Here is a 20,365-nt window from a genome sequence, read left to right on the forward strand (position 1 = left end):
ACTCACTGAGCAGTTATTTTGATTGCTTGGTATTTTCCTATGTTTCAAATACTTTATTATTTATTTTATGACAAAAGTAATCTGTGTATTTTAGGGGGAAAAGTACAGGTGAAAGGATAATCTCTACCACCAGCACCCAGAGAAAACCATTATTTTGCTTTTGGTCTACTCAGTTTCAGTTTTCCCTGTACATGGATGTATTGTATAACTTTTTTGTTTTATTTTTTCAAAAACGGGTGGATGCTGTATATGTGGTTCTGAAAACTGGTGTTTTTCTTTATTGTTGTTTTACAGTGTACCATGAACATCTCCTCCATGCACGTGGGTGAAAATCCCCTACTGAAACACAGAGAGCACTGTAGTTGGATCAAAAGGCTGCTGGTAACGAGAGTGACACCTAAAGCAAAGAATCAGCTTAAGGTTAAAGCACATAGCCTGGCAAATGCCTGCCAGGGAAAGCAGGGTCAGCGATATTCTCATCAGAGGAGTCAGAATTGAAGGCCAAAGGCATTAAAGATATGGGATATCATGTAAGCGCCTCTGGCCCCTACCTCCGCCCCTCATTCCCCTGACACCCCGTTGGCCCCTTGGGGTGAATGGATCCTGTACATCTCTTTGCATCCAATGAAAGTCACCCATTTTCTGTCTTTTCCTTAGCTCTTCCTGAGCCCTTGACATAGCTGCACATTCTGTCATCATCTCCTCACTGCCCAGATGCCTTTCCTGTAAGTTGTTCTGATAGTCCTTGGGGGAATCGTCCGTTCCCCTGTCCGTTTTTCTTTTTGCTTTCCGGGGCACGTAGTCTTCATCGGTGTGCTTTTCGGCAGCCCGCGGCTGACTCTCTGGCTTTGCCTGGGATTCCAGCTTGCCCTCACCGTGTGGTTTTCCCTCAGCTTCGGACTTGTCCTGCTTTTCTCTCTTCCTCTCATCTTCTGGTTGTCCCTGGTCTTCTGGCCGTCCCTCATTCTGGAGCTCTCCCTCGTGTTCTGTCTTCCCCTCCACTTCTGGCTTTTCTTCCTCATCTGACTTTCCTTCATCTTCTGTATCTACTGCATCTTTTGACTTTCCCTCATTGTCTGGGTTTCCTTCATTTTCTGGCTTTCCTTCATTTTCTCTGTAGACCTTCTCCATGTTGAGATTTGCCCTCCTTTGCCTGTCCTAGGAGACAAAACGGAGACAAAGGAGACTGAGGACTTAGGTGGTGAAATACAGGTTCTGGTAAGTATTTGCCTCTGTGATTTAAGATCTTCATGGCCTACCCCTATGGGCGGGGTGCACTCCCGCCCATACATTTTCTCCTTTCTTTCCCAGTGTATACAAGGTTGGCACACATGCTAACATGAGCCCACCTTGCAGACACTTCCACAGGTGCTTTTCCCTACATTTAAGTGGGCTGTGCTGACAAGTGTATAAGAGCAGATTTGTCCCTAAACTTTTCTCTGGCCTTGGCTATGCCGGTAACAATTTTAACTGGGTGGTCCCAACTTAGACTGACCCACAAGAAACCTGGCCAGTTTCTTTTTCCCCTTGTCTACAGTTGTAAGACTTGTAGAACTGCAGATATAACCAGACAATGGCCAGTTCTCAGATATTAGAGATACTCTGTTATCTTCAAGGACTTCACAGATGCCACACCTGCCAACTCTCACTTCCTTGTTCTCCCCACTGTCTTCACCAGCCATAAAGCACCAGGTTCCCTTAGGGTCCTGACAGAGGCCATGTATTCTGAGACTGGAATAGGGAGGCTTGGAGGAGGGGTGGCAGGTAGTAAACTCCCCAACTACTGCTCAGGCTTTAGTCACTCCTACTCCCAGGGGTCCTGGGGCAGTTGCCCTCTTCCGTTGACCTGCACTGATACTGCAGGTCTTTCCTTTCCTTGTCTGGGTTGGTGCCTACAACCACAGACCCGAAGACCTGTAGAGAGACAGGAGACAGATGGTGAATGAGGGATTGAGAAGTGAATGAGTGGCAATGAGGACACTGATTCTTTTCCGACTCTAGCTGTCAGTACTTTCCCAGCTCCTGCCATACCCTTGCCCTTTCCCTTGCTTCTCTGATCCCCCTCTACAGCTCCTCCCTAACAGCCTCCTTTTTTTTTTAACCACTGAGAAATGTCAGAGAGAGATTATTTCCAAAGTGTTTCTATGTTTCCCAATCTTCCTTCCAAATTTCTATCTCACTTTTCCTTGTGATGTTCAGGACAGTGATGTTCAGAAGGCATATCCAGTTTTGCTCAGGTCTCTACCTTCCAAACCCTCACCCCAGGGCACCCAGATAGAATGAGCCCATCACTCATTCTGAAAACGGTAATGGTAGAGTCAGGGAGCACAGCAGAAATGTCCAGAGCATTCCTGCCACCCCTTCCCTTTCCACATACACAGAAAGACCACATTTTCCTGCAATGCAAGAGACAAATTATTTCCAAACTCATTAAAAATTTTGGTCCATGTTACCTCCTCTCAACTCTCCCTAGTTCAGGAGTCACTCCTGCCCTATAGGGAGCTGGTCTCCAGACTGAACTTCAGTCCACCTCCTCTGTAGCATCTCTCCCGCTCCCCTCCCCCTCATCCCCCTCCCCCCACATCCCCCCCCCCCTGCAAAAAGGACGAAGGTGGAGAAGAGCAGGCCTGGCCCCTTTGCAAGGGGGTCTGCCCTCCCCATCCTGGGTTCACAGGCGTTGCCCTCCTCCCTCCACCCTGGAAGGATCAGGCCATTTCCCCTCCATCCCCCTCCGCTAGCCTTTTCCCTCTGTCAGATGTCCCCTGATAACCTGCCTCCTAAGAGATCCCAACTGGTACCCATTCTTATCCTCTGGCTCCTCTCCATCTCCTCCCACCAACCCCTCCATCTCTTGCACCAAATGGATGGGCATCAGGGAAGGGGTAGAGAGAATCTAGTCCTGGACCTGCTCTGGTCTTTGCCCTCTGCCACCCCCACCCCAGGTGTTCGCAGGAGGCAGTGAATTTGTGACCATCTCAGGGAGATGCCTCCTTCTCACATTTCTTGCTGCCATAAGCCAGTACTTATCCAGGGAAATAAGAGATGGTACCCAGACCTCTCACCCAACACTCACACAATTTTCTGCGCCAAAATGAATAAGGGAGGGTGGCATCTGGAAAGCAGACCGGATCCTGTGTAGCCTCTATCTGTTACTACCCCTACCTCAGGTGTCCCCTTCCCCACTCTGGCTAGTACCGACCTGCGACCTTGCGGGGCTATAGGGCAGTTGTCCCCTTGGTCCCTCAGTCTGAAATCTATCTTCCTCCACGGAAATAGGGAGCTGATACCTGAAAGAGAGGGACTTCTGCACGCGTTGGCTCCCAATCACATGAAGGAAACATCACCAGTGGGCTCGGGTCCCTAGTTCTTCCTGCAGGAAGTGCCTCAGGAGTCAGCCCCCTTCTTCCCTTCACTGGCCCCCTCCCACCTCACCCTTCTTCAGTATCCTCCCCTGACCTCTTGAGGCCCTGTCACTCATTTTGGTCGTGGCTAATCCCAGAGGTCAAATGGGGCCCCTTCTTCCTGTGGTATGTATTTGTTCTTCTGTCTTATCAGGGGCTGCATCTTCTCCCAGGGCTACTGGCCCCACTGATCCATCTCTGTGGAATTTCTTTCTTTCTCTCGTTTGATCTCAAAGCACCCACCCCCTCCATCTACTTCTCCACTCTGACACTGGTGCTCACTCCTGTCTTCCAGACCTTCACATAAGAGGTACAGGGTGCATTGGTAGGTAGGGAAGCAGGTAGTTGAAATAGGGATTTTATTTTCTTCTAAATAATTTTTTTTCAGTTTTATTTAACTTATTTCCCTCACCGTGTGTTACTTTTATAAGCAAAAAGTTAAATAAAGCTATTTTCATTTGGGAAAAAGAACATGTTTAAGGTAGAGGAAAAACCCAACATCCCCAAATTGTGAGAGCAACGTAAGTTCCTAGTATTAATTTTTACTAGAAAATAGATTTGATTGTCTACTTACAAAAGAATTCTTTAAGTTTTCATAAATAGCTGGTTCTGTCATGTTCTACCGAAAATACGTGTGTTTAATGTTCCCAAACAATAGCTGAGTGTTAAGTGCACTTGCTGGAACATGATGGCTAACACAATATCAGTCTTGAAAATTTGGCCCATGGCTATTTTCATTCAGAGGTTTAGCTGTGCTGCAAGGCAGCTGAGGATCTGAGGGGTGCCGACATGCTCTGATCTTCCCTGCCCTATCAAGAGAGGAGGAATATGCTGTCCCGACCCCTTCTCACCTTTCAGAGCCTCTCATCCTTTGCATTCAGGCACCTGACTGTTGCTTACCCAAAAATATACATGGAGAGGTGACCAAGGTGGTGACTTCAATAAATGCTTTTGGCTCCTTCCCTCCCTCCCCCAAATTCCCACAGAGATTATGCAACTCCAGCAGAGTTGGGAATGCTGTTCTGACAACTGGAAACCAAAACAGATCCCTTCTAGACCCCTGCAGCAGAGGGTTTCCATAAAGCCTGTAGAAGTGATTGCTGGGGGGAGAGCCTCCAGACCTGCTTGCTGTCTACCCTTATTCCCAGTGCCCAGGTGGAAACTTCCTTGACCCTGTCTACTGCTTACCACCTAACTAAGGAGATGCAGCCTGCTGGGTCTTTCAACTCTATTATCTTTACCTCCAGGGCACCTAGGAGGAGCCTAGCCACGCTGAAGAGTTGCTGCCTGCAAGTCCACACCCACCCTGGTGCTCTCTCAGCCAGATTTAGACCAGTGTCTAAGGAACTCTGACAGACTGACCATTACTGATTGACCTAGACCAGGTGTTTTCAGCTGAGGAAGTCTGTGGACCACCTGAAATAATGTGCAAGGTAGCATGTGCTTAGAAGGTAGTAGAGTATGTAGACTTATGAAAAGAAGAGCTGTACCCTAGGAGCCTCAGAAACCCTGATACATGATCAGGTTGACATCATGAAGAAGCAGAAGCTATGAGGTAGAGAAAAGACAGAAGAAGAAGGAGCTACTTGGGAATGAGACAGGAAGGAGAAGAGACAAATAGCAGCTGAGCTATGTTATAGGGAGAGCACTTACTCCTTGGGTTCAGGCATTCTTAACTAAAGAAACCCCTGGAGTTATGTTCAAAATAATGTGCGCGTGTGTGGGGTGGTAGGGTATACACATTTTTACTGGGTGTGTACATTTGCCTAGGATAGGATCCGTTACTCTCATTAGATGCTCAAAGGGGTAATATAAAAAAAAGGGAGAAGGTCAACTGGCCTAGAAAATATATTTTCATATACATCTTTTTCTCAAATAGGACTATGTCTATTTCTTAGGAGAAATTAACAGAACAATTAGCCATTTTAAAGTGTACAACTCAGTGGCATATAGTGCATTCATGATGTTGTGAATCTATCACCTCTATCTAGTTCCAAAACATTTTCATCAACTCCATACCCATTAAGCAGTCACTCTCAATTCTCCTCTTCCCCTAGTACCTAGCAACAACTAATCTACCTTCTGCCTCTATGGAATTATCTACTTTGGATATTTCATATAAATGGAATCATTCAATATTTGACCATTTGTGCCTGGCTTCTTTCACTTAGCATAATGTTTTCAAGGTTCATTCACATTGTAGCATGTACAGTATTTCATTCCTTTTTATGGCTGAATAATATTTCATTGTATGTCTATATCATATTTTGTTTATCCATACAAACATTGATGGATATCTGGGTTGTTTCCACCTTTTGGCTATTGTGAATAGTGTTGCCTTAAACATTTGTGTATAAGTTTTTATGTGGATGTATGTTTTTATTTCTCCTGGGTATATGCCTAGGAATGGAATTGCTGGGTCATATGGTAATTCTATATCTAACTATTTGGGGAACTGCCAAACTGTTTTCCACAGTGGCTGCAACATTTTGCATTCCTACCAGCAATGTATGAGGAGGGTTCCAATTTCTCCACATTCTCCAAAGCAATTGTTAATTTCCGTTTTTAATTTTTATAATCCTAGTCGGTGAGAAGTGTCTTTGATTTTCATTTTCCTAATGACTAATGATATTGAGCATCTTATCATGTGTTTATTGGATATTTATATATCTTCTTTAGAGCAATATATATTCAACTCCTTTGCCCATTTTTAATTGGGCTTTTTGTTGTTGAATTGTAGGAATTCTTCATATATTCTGGATACTTATCAAATATATGATTTCCAAATATTTTCTCCCATGATGTGGATTGTCTTCACTTTCTTGATACTGTCTTGTGATTCGCAAAACTTTTAAATTTTTATGAAGTGCAATGTATCTGTTTTTCTTTTGTTGTTCATGCTTTTAATGTCATATCTAAGAATCCATTGCCAAATCCAAGGACATGAAGATTTATCACTTTGTTTTCTTCTAAGAGTTTTAAAGTTTTGGCTCATATATTTAGGTCTTGGGTCCATTTTGAGTTAATTTTTTTAATATGGTGTGAGTTCATTTTTCTTTATGGCTTTATAAGATTTAAAGATTCTTTTGATGGCAGTGCACAACACACTGTCACGCAAATGAATAAAAGGCATTTTTACAAAAAAATATATTACAATTTACCCCCTTGATGTCTTGACATCTGTTTTAAGTTCAATTATTTGGGATATTTGAGTGGCCCAAATAGTAGGGGATATTTACAGAGAGTAGGGAATAAGTTGCCCTAAACAGCATAGAAAACATTTTATTGTGAGAATTAAGAGAAGGAAAACAGGGGCTTCCCTGGTGGTGCAGTGGTTGGGAGTCCGCCTGCCGATGCGGGGGACACGGGTTCGTGCCCCGGTCCAGGAGGATCCCACATGCTGCGGAGCGGCTGGGCCCGTGGGCCATGGCCGCTGGGCCTGCGCATCCAGAGCCTGTGCTCCGCAACGGGAGAGGCCACATCGGTGAGGGGCCTGCGTACCGCAAAAAACAAAACAAAACAAAAAAAAAAGAGAAGGAAAACAAATAGAAGAATGAGGAGTCTTTGTAGGCCAGCCATAACCAAATTCCCTATTTATATGGATAGCCAAGAAAACAGATCTGAAGTTTTCAGGGTCTCTAACAATATTTTTGGTAGACTTGAAAAGTGTTATAAATATGAATTATATATTTTATGACAAAAAGATCTTGGTAACAAGTCCAGTAGTTATGTTGTTGGAGTGTACGAACTGATAGTTTAGTAAAACATATAGAAAAAGTTAGTGGTATTTATAGCCAAGGAGAAGGGGTAGTTGTGTTCATGGTCAGAGACGTAAGACAGGAGGTAGTGGTGGGAAGTTGGAGTGGGGGAGTAGGATTAAGTGCTAGAGAGTGGGAGGTCCTCTTCCCAGGTGGTTGAGGAGTGGTCTAGGAGGTAGTTGCCCCCTGAGGAAAGCAATAATCTCCATTAATTTTTATAATGGCATTAATAGTACTGTAGTAACCTCTATAAGATTTCCCTTTAGGCATAAGAATATAGAGATGTACACCTTTTGGCAGAGAGTAAAACATAAACCAGGGTCATTGGCTAAGTAAATTATGAACTCAGGACATGTAATAAAATCACTAAAATCAAAGGGAGAAAAGCAATAAATTTATTGTGTCCAATTTGTCAGTGCCTTAGGAAAGATAGCATATAGGCATTGCTGGGACTCTAGTCTTAGTGACTGGCGTGAAGTCTTTCCCCACTGAATGATCTTGGCATTCTTGTCAAAATTCGCTTGACTTATATGTGAGAGTTATTTTGGGGCACTCTATTCTATTCCATTGGTCTATATGTGTCTTTATGCCAGAACTACCCCGTTTGATTACTGTAGCTTTATGGTAAGTTTTGTAATCAGGAAGTGTGAGTCCTCCAAATTTGTTCTTCAACTTCAAGGTTGTTTTGGCTATTTAGGGTCCCTTGAGATTCCATATGAATTTTTTCAAATTTATTTTTGGCTGCGTTGGGTCTTTGTTGCTGCACTCGGGCTTTCTCTAGTTGCAGAGAGCAGGGGCTACTCTTTGTTGTGGTGCTCTGGCTTCTCATTGCGGTGGCTTCTCTTGTTGTGGAGCACGGGCTCTAGGCGTGCGGGCTTCAGTAGTTGTGGCACGTGGGCTCAGTAATTGTGGCTCGCAGGCTCAAGAGCACAGGCTCAGTAGTTTGGCGCATGGGCTTAGCTGCTCTGCGGCATGTGGGATCTTCCTGGACCAGGGATCGAACCCGTGTTCCCTGCATCGGCGGGCAGACTCTTAACCACCGCGCCACCAGGGAAGTCCTCATATGAATTTTAAAATAGATTTTCCTGTACCTGAGTAAAACATCGTTGGGATTTTGATAGGGGTTGCACTGAATCCTGTAAATTGTTTTGACTAGTATTGACATCTTAACAATACTGTCTTCAATTCCACAAACATAAGATGTCTTCCCGTTTATTTGTGTTTTGCATTTTTCAGTGTAAAAGTGCTTTTCACCCTTGCTTAAATTTATACTGAAATATTTTATTCTTTTTGATGCTATCGTAAAAAAATTATTCCCTTAATTTCCTTTTCAGATTGTTCCCAGTTGTTGTATAGAAACACAACCAATTTTTATGCATTGATTTATCTGCAACTTTGCTGAATTCATTTCTTAGTTCTAACAGTTTTATTGAGGACTCTTTAGGGTTTTCAACCTATAGGATCATGTCATCTGTGAACAGAGATATTTACTTCTTCCTTTCCAATACAGTATGGATTTTTTTCTCACCTAATTGCTTGGGCTATGCCTTCCAGTACTATATTGAGTAGAAGTGATGAAGGTGACCTCCTTCTCTCTTTCTGATCTCAAAGGAAAAGCTTTCAATTTTTCACCACTAAGTGTGGTGTTAGTTGTGGGCTTTTCATAGAAAGCATTTATTATGTTGAGGTAGTTTCCTTCTATTCTTAGTTTGCTGAGTGTTTTTATCATGAAAGAGTGTTGAATTTTGTCAAATGTTTTTCCTGCAACAATTGAGATAATCATGTATTTTTTCCTTCCTTCTCTTAATATGGTTTATTACATTACTATATTTTAATATGTTGAACAATACTTACATCCAGGAATAAAGCCCACTTGGTCGTGGTGTATAATCCTTATAATGCACTGCTGAATTACATTTGCTAGTACTTTGGAATTAATATTCATATGGGATATTAGTCTAGTTTTCATTTCTTGTAGTGTTTTTGTCTGGATTTAGTATTAAGATACAGCTGGCTTGACAGAATGAGTTATGAAGTGTTCCAAATTTTTTGGAAGCATTTGAAAAAGACTGGTGTTAGTTCTTCTTTAAATATTTGGTATAATTTACGAGTGACACCATCCTGTCTTGGGCTTTTCTTTGTTGAGAACTTTTTGATTATTGATTCAATCTCCTTACTCATTACTGTTCTGCTCACATTTTATATTTCTTCAGTATTCAGTCCTGGTAGGTTGTGTGTTTCTAGGAATTTGTCTGTTTCATCCAGGTTATCCAATTTGTTGACATACAATTGTTCATAGTCCTCTCTTTTAATCTTTTTTATATCTGTAAAACTAGTAGTAATGTCCCCTCTGTAAGTTAATTTTAGGTACATAGATATTCTTTTTTTCCCTACTCAACCTAGCTAAAGATTTTTCAATTTTGTTGATCTTTTTGAAGAACTAACTCTTGGTTTCATTTTTTTTCTCTATAGCTTTTCTATTATCTATTCTATTTGTCTCTGCTCTAATCTTTATTATTTCATTCCTTTTAATAGCTTTAGGTTTAATTTGCTGTTCTTTTTCTACTTCCTTGATATGTAAAGTCAGCTTTTCGTGTGAGATCTTTTTTCTTTTTTAATGTAAGTGTTCGTAGCTATAAGTTTCCCTCTAAACTCTGCTTTCACTGCCTCCCATAAATTTTGGTATGATGTGTCATTTTCATTTGTCTCAGATATTTTCTAAGTTCTCTTGTGATTTCTTCTTTGACCCATTGGTCAAAGTTTAATAAACTTTTATTGAGTTCCTTTGGAACCCAAGATCTCTGGGCAGTCCATCTTCATCTTTCTATCTTCCAGTGTTTTCCTATGCTTTTTGTTGTGATATGTCTTTGGTTTTTCAGTTGTAAGATGAAAGGTGTGGAAGGGATGGTGTGGCTCTACCTTATCCAGAACTGGAAGCCTGCAGGTCAGATTTTTGCTGTTTAATAAAGTTGAATCCAGCTCAGGTCTGGCTATGGTCCTACAGCTTCTCAGATGTATGGCAAGACACTTGTACTCTCTTAGCCTGTGTCCTTATTTATTGTTGTAGAGAGAGGTCTTAGGATTTCTAACACTCTGTCTCTATCCATCTCTGAGAATCAAAATGTCTTTTGACGAGAAAGGATACATTTTGATGAGGTCCAACATATTGATTTGTTTTCTGTTAGAGTTTGTTTTTTTGAATTCTAATTTCAAATTTTTTACAAACTCAAAGTCCCTAAGAGTTTCTCCTATTTTTTTTCCTAGAAATTTTATGTTTTACCTTACATTTAAGTCTTTGACACAGTTTCACTCAACTTTTTATACGATGTGAGATAAAGTTATTCTAATTATGATGATGATGATGGTGATCATGATCACGATCACTAATAAAGGTTCAATTGGAACTAGTTGTTCCAACACCAATTATCAAAAAGAGTGTCTATTCCACCATCAAATTGCCTTGGAATCTTTGTGAAAAGCATATATGTGTGAATCTATTTCTTGACTGTTCTGTTCCATTGATCAATTTGTCTATATTTATGCTGATACCACACTGTTTTGATTATGGCACCATTATTATAACTCTTGCAATAAGGTAGTGAAAGTTTTCCAAAATGTTTCTCTTCTCAAAATTGTTTGGACTATTCTCAGTCCTTTGGATTTTTTAATGTAAATTTCAGAATCAGATTGTCAGTTTCTATTAAAAACTGCTGTGATTTAATTTATGTCATGAATGTTTTATAGCTTTCAATGTACAAATCTTACACATCTTTTGTCAAATTTATCCCTAAATAATTCATATTTATGATGTTACTGTAAATGACATGTTTTAAATTTTATTCTGGCTGTTCATTACTTGCAGAGAGCTGAATATTTTTCCTTAAAATTCATGTTCACCCAGCACTTCAGAATTTGACCTTATTTGAAAATAGGGTCTTTGCAGACATGGTTAATTGAGAATTGAGATCAGAGCATACTGAATTAGGATGGGCCACAAGCTGAGGAATGCCTAGGGCCACCAGAGCTGGAAAAGGTAAGGAAGCATTTTTCCCTAGAGCCTTCAGAGAGAACTTAGCATTACTGTCACTTTGATTTGGACTTCTGGTGTACTGAACTGTGAGAGAATAAATTTCTCAGTTTTTTTAAAGTCACCAAGTTTATGGTTATTTGTTAACAGCAGTCTCAGAAAACTAGAAATACAGCTAAATTTGTATACTGATCTTTTATCCTGCAACCTTTCTAAACTCACTTATTAGCTCTAGCAGTTTTTGTATATTACATAGGATTTTCTACATGGACTATCATGTTTTCTATGAATAAAGATTTTTCTATTTTTTTCCTTTGTAATCTGTATGACTTTTATTTCTCTTTCTTATCTTATTGTACTGGCTAAAACTTCTAATACAGTGTTGAATCTAATTTGTGAAAGTGTCCATTTTTGCCTTGTTTCTTATCTTAGGGGGAAAACATTTAGCCTTTAGGCACACGTCAATATGTAGGTTTTTCATAGATGTATTGTATCAGGTTGAGGAAGGTCTCTTCTATACCTGGTTGCTGAGTATTTTAATAAGAGATTTTTAAAATTTTAGCAAATGTTTTTTTCATTCTCCCTTGAGATGATCATATGTTTTTTTCTCTTTTATGTCAATATGGTGAATTATGATTTTCAAATATTAACCTTGCCTTGAATCCTTGGGATAAACCTTACTTGATGATGGTGTACTGTAATTTTTATATATAATTGAATTAGATTTTACTAAAGTTTTGTTAAGAATTTTTGCATATATGTCCATGAAGGAGATTGGTTTGTAGTTATCTTTCCTTGTAATATAATTGTCTGGTTAGTTATCTGGGTAATTCTACCCTCGTAGGATGAGTTGGGAAGTATTCCGTCCTCTTTAGTTTTCTAAGGATTTGGCATATAATTGGTGTTATGTCATCCTTAAATGTTTAGTAGAATTACCAGTAAAGCCATCTCGACCTATAGTTTTCTTCAGAGGAAGTGTTTTAAATGAAATTTCCATTTACTTAACAACTATAGGCCTTTCTTCTATTCTAATATAAATGTTTATACTATAAAATTTCCTGAGTGCTACTTTTGCCACATCCCACAGATTATTATATGTTGTTTTCATTTTCACTCAGTTCAAAATATAATTTCCCTTTTGATTTCTTCTTTGAGTTATTTAGATCTGTATTATTTCATGTTAATTTAAATATTTGGGGATTTTTCAGAGATCTTTCTCTCATTAGCTCCTCGTTTAACTCTATTGTGCTCAAAATAGCATACATTTTATGATTTGAATCCTGTTAACATTATTGAGGCTTATTTTATGGTCCTGAATATGGACAATCTTGGTAAATATTCCACGTGCATGTGAAACAAATGTTCTATTGTTGTTGGTGGCAAGTTCTACAATTGTCAACTAGGTGAATTGGTTCATAGTGTTGTACTTGCTGATTTTCTGTCTACTTATTCTATCAATATTTTAGAGAAGGTGACTGTAATTGTGGATTTGTCTGTTTATCCTTGTAGTTCTATCAATTTTGGCTTCATGTATTTTGAAGCACTGTGATATATGAATGTTTATGATTGTTTTGTCCTCTTGACAAACTCACCACTTAAAATGATGTAATGACATTCTATGACCATAATTTCCCTGGTATTATTCTTTTCTCTGAAATTTATTGTAACTGATATCAATATGGCCACTCAAGCTTTGCTCTGACTAGTGTTAAGATTGTTCATCTTTTTCTATTCTTTTACTTGTAATCAGTTTGTATCTTTAAATTTAAATTAAGGTTCTTATAGGCAGTATATATTTGTGTCTTGCTTTTCTATACAATCTGACAATCTCTGCTTTATAATTGAGGTCTTTAGACCATTTACATTAATGTGATTATTGGTATTGACATGTTTGGGTTTTAATCAGGTATCTTGCTATTTGTTTACATTTGTCTCATCTGTTCTTTGTTCTCTTTTCCCTCCAACGTTTTTTTGATTGAGTATTCTTAAGATTCCATTTTATCTCATATGTTGGTAATATACATTTTTAACATTTCAGAACCTACCTTCAAGTGATATTAAGGTATAGAATAAGAACTTTAAAATTGTGTACTTCCATTCCCTATCTCCTGGCCTTTGTGCTACTATTGACATACATTTTACTCCCACATGTTATAAATTCTACAATACACAGTTGGGGGCAATCCGAAGGCTCATGTTGTTTCCCCTCTCTCAGAGAACTTTTCCCTCGACTGTCTGATGTTCAGCAACTGAAAATTGTTCTTTTATATATTTTGTCCTGATTTTAGTTGTTTTAGTTAGGGAAGTAAATCCAGTCCCTGTTACTCTATTTTCATTTGAAGCATAAATGTGGCTTGATGTCTCACGTGATGGTTAATTTTGAAGGCTTTATTTCACTTCTAATCAAAGTGCATTTCCTATGTATCTCAACTCCCTGGAAGAGTCCAGTGTCTGTGCACTCTTCCTCTGGCTAGAAAATTCAAACTGCATTGCTTTCTTTGGTCACAAGGTGGCCCTTAAGTTTATTTTCTGAATTTCCTTCAATAGATTTGTATTTTTAAAGAAAAAAATTCAGTAATTATTTGTATTCAACTGTTATATTATCTGCATTATTATTTCAATTTTGTTAGAAATACATAAGGATTCAAACATGTATCCTTATCATTTTCTGAATATCACTAAATCTATACTTACTCAGTTTTTCATTCATCAGATATCTACTAGATATGTATGATGTGCTAAAACTCCAATGACCCAGTCCATATCTACATCTCAAAACTTTCTTGAACACCGTTTTTCTTTGATAACAAAGGGAACACTCTCTAATCTCACTGCCTTCTCTTTGCTAGATTTTTTAGGCATTTATGGGAAGAATTGGTCTATCCCTTTTGTGGAGAATGGCCACTGTGAGGGAGAAAAGGAGGCTCAACACATAGAAATGATGTCAACAGGCAAATGCAGCCAGACCTTAGATATAGCTGTTCTCCTCAAAGGAACTTCATGCCCTGCTCCTTTATTGTCTTTTGCTCACTTTCTGCTGGTTGTTTCTTGCCCAAGCATTTTACATGGAGCCTGACCACTCACATACTACTCCCTTAGATGCCCTTTCAGATCCAAACACTCTGTTAAGAGCCAAGGGAAGCTGGTTAGCAGAAAGCATTCTGTCCAGAGACTAGAATCCTAAACTCATCATTCTCTGAGGTTGACAGGGCACCTTGAATCTACCTATATACGAAGAGATGTACATTTTTCTGGGCATATGCATGTCTAACCTATCAAGGTATACCATGGATTCACTCACATATGAGCTTCCAATTTCTTTTCATGAAGGAAATGCTGAATGTCCTTAGGCCAAGAAAGCCAGAATGCTTCTGTTTTCCATAGAAGCTGGTGCAAATATTGGTAATCAAGAGCGGTAAGTCTGGGAGACTTCCCTGGCAGTCCAGTGGTTGAGACTCTGCACTTCCACTGCAGGGGGCGCAGGTTTGATCCCCAGTCAGGAATTAAGATCCCGCATGGCGTGGCTAAAAAATAAAATAAGAAAAAGAGTGAGAAGTTTGGTAGGGCATAAGCTTCTCAGTTCATCAATTTTCCTGTCTTTTCAACTTTAGCCTTTCTCTCTATAAACTTGTCTCACATGAATGTAATACCTTGTGTCTCAAGCACCTGGAGGAAGGAGGGCTTTGAAATTGATTAGGCATCTGATTCATGATGTCTGTGGTTTGCTGTGTTACATGTCATTTTCACCTGCCTAGCCACTTTTCCCTTTGGTTTCCTAAGTGCTATTGTGATGTTATATTCTAGAGCAGGGTTACCAAACTTTTTCTGTTAGGGCCAGATAATAAACATGTAGGCTTTACAGGTGGGCCATACCATTTCTTTCACAACTATTCAATTCTGCCACTGTAGGCCAAAACCAGCCATAGATAATATGTAAATTAATAAACATGTCTGTATTCCAATTAAACTTTATGGACACCAAAATTTGAATTTCATATGATTTCTACATGTCACAAAATATTCTTGATTTTTTTCAACCATTAAAAAACATAAAATTTATTCTTAGCTCATTGGCCAAAAAAATAAGCAGTAGGCCAGATTTGGCTCATGGCCTGTGGTTTGCCAACTTCTGTTCTAGAATTCTAAGTTTATTTCCACAAAAGAAATAATATGCATAATATGTATTTCACCTACTTAGCACACTGCAAGGCAACTTTTTTTCCCAAGTTCTACTGGAACACTTAAACCCAAGAGTCCTCCAATCAATCTTCTCATAAAGGTGTCCACATTTGGGTATCCACTGAATTCACTGACATGATCTTCTGGCAACCAACTCAATATAGGATAACTTTTCACATTCATAGGTTTCACGGGGGTGGTGTGAGGAGGCACTGTCTCAAATTTTAAGTGAGCTGTTCCCTCACACATTGTATAGTCTCATGAATTATGGAGGTTTCTTGGGAAAGAACTACACCTAAGAAAGACCCAGACAGGCAAGGTCTTTCCATGAAGCTAAATGGGGAGAGGGGATTTATCCAGTTTATAAAACAGAGTGAAGATTCAATTCATTGGGAATTCCAGAGACATAGTGGGACTTTCTCACCTTAAGGATTCCTGAACATCAACAACCTGTGGAGATGGTGGGAATGGGGCACAACAGAGGAATGGACTTACCTACCCCTTAGCCTATTGGACTTGTTTGTGAGTATAGGGAAGACCTGGCTTTGGGAACTTCCCCAAATAGCTGAAGGTAATATCTAAAGGGTTGGGTCATGCATATGCCACTGGGAATGAGCTTAAAGAAAGCTTACAAACTTATTGCCTCAAGTGCACACAAAAGCCCTGGGAGGTGATTATTATCTTCATCTTGCTGATAAACATAATGATTTTTAAAGAGGTATGTCTCATCATTATTAGGTTTACACTTCTAAATAAGAGACCAAGGTAAGCTAAAACCAAGATTCTGTGACAAGTGCTTAGTAAGTGCTCACATTGCTTTATCAGGTTGTCAATCTCTTTCATTAAGTAGTATGTGCTGTTTTGAAAAATGAGAAAATAGAGGGAGTGCCCTGGCAGTCCAGTGGTGAGGACTTGGAGCTCTCACTGCTATGGCCCGGGTTCAATCCCTGGTCTGGGAACTAAGATCCCACAAGCCAGGCAGCGCGGCCAAAGGAAATAAAAAGTACATGGAGGATATAATGTGTGGGTTGCCAGGACCTCAAATCTTGAAAATGAGGATGCCCTCTGAGAGTTCTAAATGGATAAATCTGATAGACAATGAACATGGCTTTCTGTCTCTGTGAATAACACAAGAAATTATCTGTGGATGTGATACTGAAAACGTTGGGAAGATCTAGTACTCAAATCAGCATCATTTGGGAGTTGTCCAATGCAGGTAAAAAAATAAAAAGGGCGAGAAAATAGAGATAAGAAAATAAAAATTATTCATAATTCTACCATAAAGAGATCATTTTACTTTATATATCCTTAGACTGTCTATTCAGATATAAAATATATACGATTTTAAGGGAAAAAAACAGAGAATGCTTTTTTAAACTGCTTTATTAATGTCACAATATATAAAGAACATCTCTCCATGCAATAGGTAAAACTCTCCTGCTGACAGAAACTTACAGATTGGGTCAGAAACACAACATTCAGTTAGAAGCTGGTAATAGGAGACCCACAAGAAACAACACCAAAAGGTTTACAACAAAGGTACGTCACAAACATGTAAGTTTAGGAAGCAGGTGTGTCTCCCTACTAACTTCAGGGAAAACATCAGGATTCAAGGCATAAGGCAAAACTCATCATGATGGTCATGGTGAGGGGGGTCAGTGCTAACTGCCCGCAGACTATGACTCAACTGCTTTTCCCTCAGCTTTTCCATCAGCTGCCTCACCTCCTCCCCAATCCTTTCCATATTCTCTTCTCTCATCCTTGCCTGTGGCTCTTCAAGCCTCTGAGTCATGTCCCATCTATACTGCAGGATGGGCTGCCTAACACGGAACCTCCTACGATTTCCTCTAGGTACACAATATTCACCAGCTTCCAAAGGGAGGGCGAAAGGCTCTCCTTTATTAGCATCCTGCCCCTTTTCATCCTTGTTTTCATTCTCCTGGTTGGCATTTTCCATGTAGAGATTTTTTACTGCTTGTTCCTCTTTGGACGCCATTGCTCCTAGGAGACAAAAGAGAGAAGAGACTATTTTCTGGGTGGACTGATCAGCACCGAGGACAGAGGCCCTACTAAGCACCTCTCAAGACTTCCAGCCCCGGATGTAAAGGCTGTTCAAATTTTCGTTTTCCCACCTGAGAGGCTCCTTATGCCCTCTAGGGGGCCCCCAGTCCAAGCTCTCCCCCCTCCCTCGCCCAAAACCGACCATTTTCCCTGCCTATCCATGCCCACGTCTCTGCAGGCACCAAAATGGAGGACAGGGTAGGGGGTGGTATTTGGGGGGTCTTAGGGCTATCCACACGTACCCCCCACATCCCAACTGTCCCCCGCACAGACCTGGGCCTATCCTCGCGGTCTCCTGCTCCTCCCGATTCTTGCTGCAAGTGCGCCGCCGCAACACTTCGACTCGCAGACCTGCAGAGAGTAAGGGTGGGGGAAGGGGGGCTGCTGCATCCGGACGCTCGGCCCCTTCTCAGCCCCGCATCTCCCACCCCCGGCCACCCCCACCCAGCGTCCCCCGCTCCCATCCTCAACCGCCTCCGCGCCGACCACCATTTTCTACCCCGAGAAGAAAGGGGGCGGGGCGGGGCTGTCGGAAAAGCTCGCTGTGTTGCGAGAAGCAGGCAGCCGCTTCAGGGCCGCGCAGCCCGCCCCCAGAGAAGGCCTACCGTTTTCTGTGGCCAAACGCCAGGCCGCAGGGGGCATGGGGGCTGCGGACTCCGCCCCGGGGCAACCGGATCCCCGGGGAGGGGTCCACAGGCCGTGTCCGCTTGCTCACGCCACCTCTGGGGACCCCCCTCCGGGTTCCTTACCTGCTGCCCCCGCGCCTCCTACCCTTGGGGGCCGACCTCGGCCCGCAGTCCCTCAGGGCCACCGGGAGCAGGGACCGAGAAGGTAGCGAGCAACGGCCGAGTCTAACACTAGAGCAGGGCAAGCGCGAGTTGGCGCGGGCCGGTCACGTGCGCCCTCCGTCACCGCGGGACGCCACGCCTTCGCGCCGCCCCCTTCTGCCCCACGGGGTCGCGCAGAACCGGTGGTGCTCACCTCCCCCTGCCCCCCATGTCACTTATCCGAACACCGGCTTGGGCCCCGACGCTCTCCTTTCTTTGTGTGTTCCTGGGCCTTTCTCTAACGGCCACGGAAGGGCAGTATCTTCCCGGGGGGCGGGGGGCCGTTGGCCATTACCAGTGCTCTTCTGGAGACTTGCTTTTGCCCTCCTCTGCTCCCAGGACACGCCTCCTTCCACCTGCTGTGCTTTCTGCTACCAATCTCTCCCTTTTCCCTCCACTAAAATGCATAGAAGAAATGTGTCTGGACAAGACCCCAGGAGAGAGGATTTTTAAAAATTCTTTGTACCTCTCTGTTTTGTTCCTTTTATTTTAGACAAAAAAGTCAGTATACTTTTAAAAAAGGAAGTAAATCGTTTTTATTTGAAAAACAGCGTTAAAGTTGGAAAAAAGACCAACCACCTGTCTCTTCTGCGAAGTCATTATATAAATATAGACTCTACAGGCAGCTACGTTTTTAGAATTTGGAAAAGGACAAGGCAGCTGATGGCTCCTCTTGTGAGTGTCCTCTAGATACATGAGGCCCTTCCATGAGGTGAGCCAATAAGTGTGTAGTACAGCAGAGCCTTGTTTGTTTTTCAGAACTAAAACAACAACAGAAACTCCTTCACAAATTTCTGGTTCAAAAGGCAATAAGTATGCCTATTTGCAAATCGCATGATCATGTATTGATAGACTCCTAAGGGATCTACAATAAACCTACTGTAGAAGTAAGAATTTAATTTAGCAGGGTTGTAGTTATGGATAGATATACAAAAACTCAGTTGTGTTCCTGTATGCTAGCAATGAACCATTGGAAATTGAAATTTTGTGTGTGTGTATGAAATGTATGATAGGTTCCAAAAATGTGAAATACTTAGGGATAAATTTAAGAAAACATGTAGAAAACGTATACATTGAAAACTACAAAAGACTGCTGAAAGAAGCTAAAGATCAAAATAAATGTGAAGGTAAACCATGATCCTGGGTCAAGAATTTCAGTACTGTTAAGATACTAATTCTCTCCAAATTGATCTATAAATTCAGTGCAGGCAAAATAAAACTTGCAGCAGGCAACTTCATGTAAACTGATAAACTTAACCCCAAATTTCTATGGAAATGCAAAGTGCCTAGAATAGACAAAATAATTTTGAAAAGAAAACCACAAATCTGGAAAATTGCATTATCTGAGTTCCAGACTTATGATGTAGTAGTAAAGGTAGTGTAGTAGTGGCATGTACAGACATTGGGCTTATCAAAAAAAAAATGTCTGCTCTTTGAAAGATATGGTTAAGAAAATGAAGTGGGAATCTGGGAGAAAATACTTAGAATATGTGTAACCAACAAAAGGTTTGTATCCAGAAGATATATAAAGAACTCTTAAATTTCAAAATAAGAAGGCAAACAATGCAATTAAAAATGATCAAAAAGAATAATATATGAAAAACATTAAAAAGAAAACTAAAAACCAAAAATGAACAAAAATTTCACAGAAGTACATATGCAAATTACCAATGAGCTCATGGAAAGATCCTCAATCTCGTTAATCATCAGGAAAATGTAAAAAACAAGACAAAACAAAACCCAGAATTACATATCACTGCACACTCATCTGAGTAGCTAATATTTAAAAGTCAGACAACCCTTAGTATTTTTTTAAATAGTAGCCTCTTATCCATGTTTTTACATCACCACTTTTTTTTTAAAGTCTTTATTGAATTCGTTACAAAATTGCTTCTGTTTTACGTTTTGGTTTTTTTGGGCCATAAGGCATGTGGGATCTTAGTTCGCATCCCCTGCATTGGAGGGCGAAGTCTTAACCACTGGACCACCAGAGAAGTCCCCAATCCTAAGTATTTTTGAGGATATGGAACAACTGGGACTCTCATTCATTGCTGGTAAGAAGTTCACCCACCTTGAAAGATTTCAACAGTTTCTTGAAAAGTTAAACTTACA

The 20,365-nt window shown here is 40.8% G+C and overlaps 2 protein-coding genes across 2 annotated transcripts; both read right to left on the reverse strand.

Moving 5' to 3' along the window:
• Positions 1 to 513: 513 nt before the first annotated feature.
• Positions 514 to 14,721, reverse strand: TCEAL5 (transcription elongation factor A like 5). The gene is given in 3 exon segments (XM_060002119.1): positions 514 to 590; positions 592 to 1,158; positions 14,488 to 14,721. Coding segments are annotated over 2 exon segments (570 nt in total). The 5' UTR covers positions 1,132 to 1,158; positions 14,488 to 14,721; the 3' UTR covers positions 514 to 560.
• A 2,015-nt stretch (positions 14,722 to 16,736) lies between these two features.
• LOC132418899 (protein BEX1) lies at positions 16,737 to 18,332 on the reverse strand. Its single transcript, XM_060002973.1, has 3 exons — positions 18,176 to 18,332; positions 17,700 to 17,777; positions 16,737 to 17,366 (listed from the first exon to the last, which is right to left on the reverse strand). The coding sequence occupies exon 3, from the start codon at positions 17,359 to 17,361 to the stop codon at positions 16,975 to 16,977; it is 387 nt and encodes a 128-aa protein (XP_059858956.1). The 5' UTR covers positions 17,362 to 17,366; positions 17,700 to 17,777; positions 18,176 to 18,332; the 3' UTR covers positions 16,737 to 16,974.
• Positions 18,333 to 20,365: the final 2,033 nt, after the last annotated feature.

Source organism: Delphinus delphis, chromosome X, assembly GCF_949987515.2.
Source record: "Delphinus delphis chromosome X, mDelDel1.2, whole genome shotgun sequence".
Lineage (NCBI taxonomy): Eukaryota > Metazoa > Chordata > Mammalia > Artiodactyla > Delphinidae > Delphinus > Delphinus delphis.

Excerpts from the sequence above, each read along its gene's own strand:
- LOC132418899 (XM_060002973.1), bottom strand. The coding sequence starts at position 17,361 with ATGGCGTCCAAAGAGGAACAAGCAGTAAAAAATCTCTACATGGAAAAT.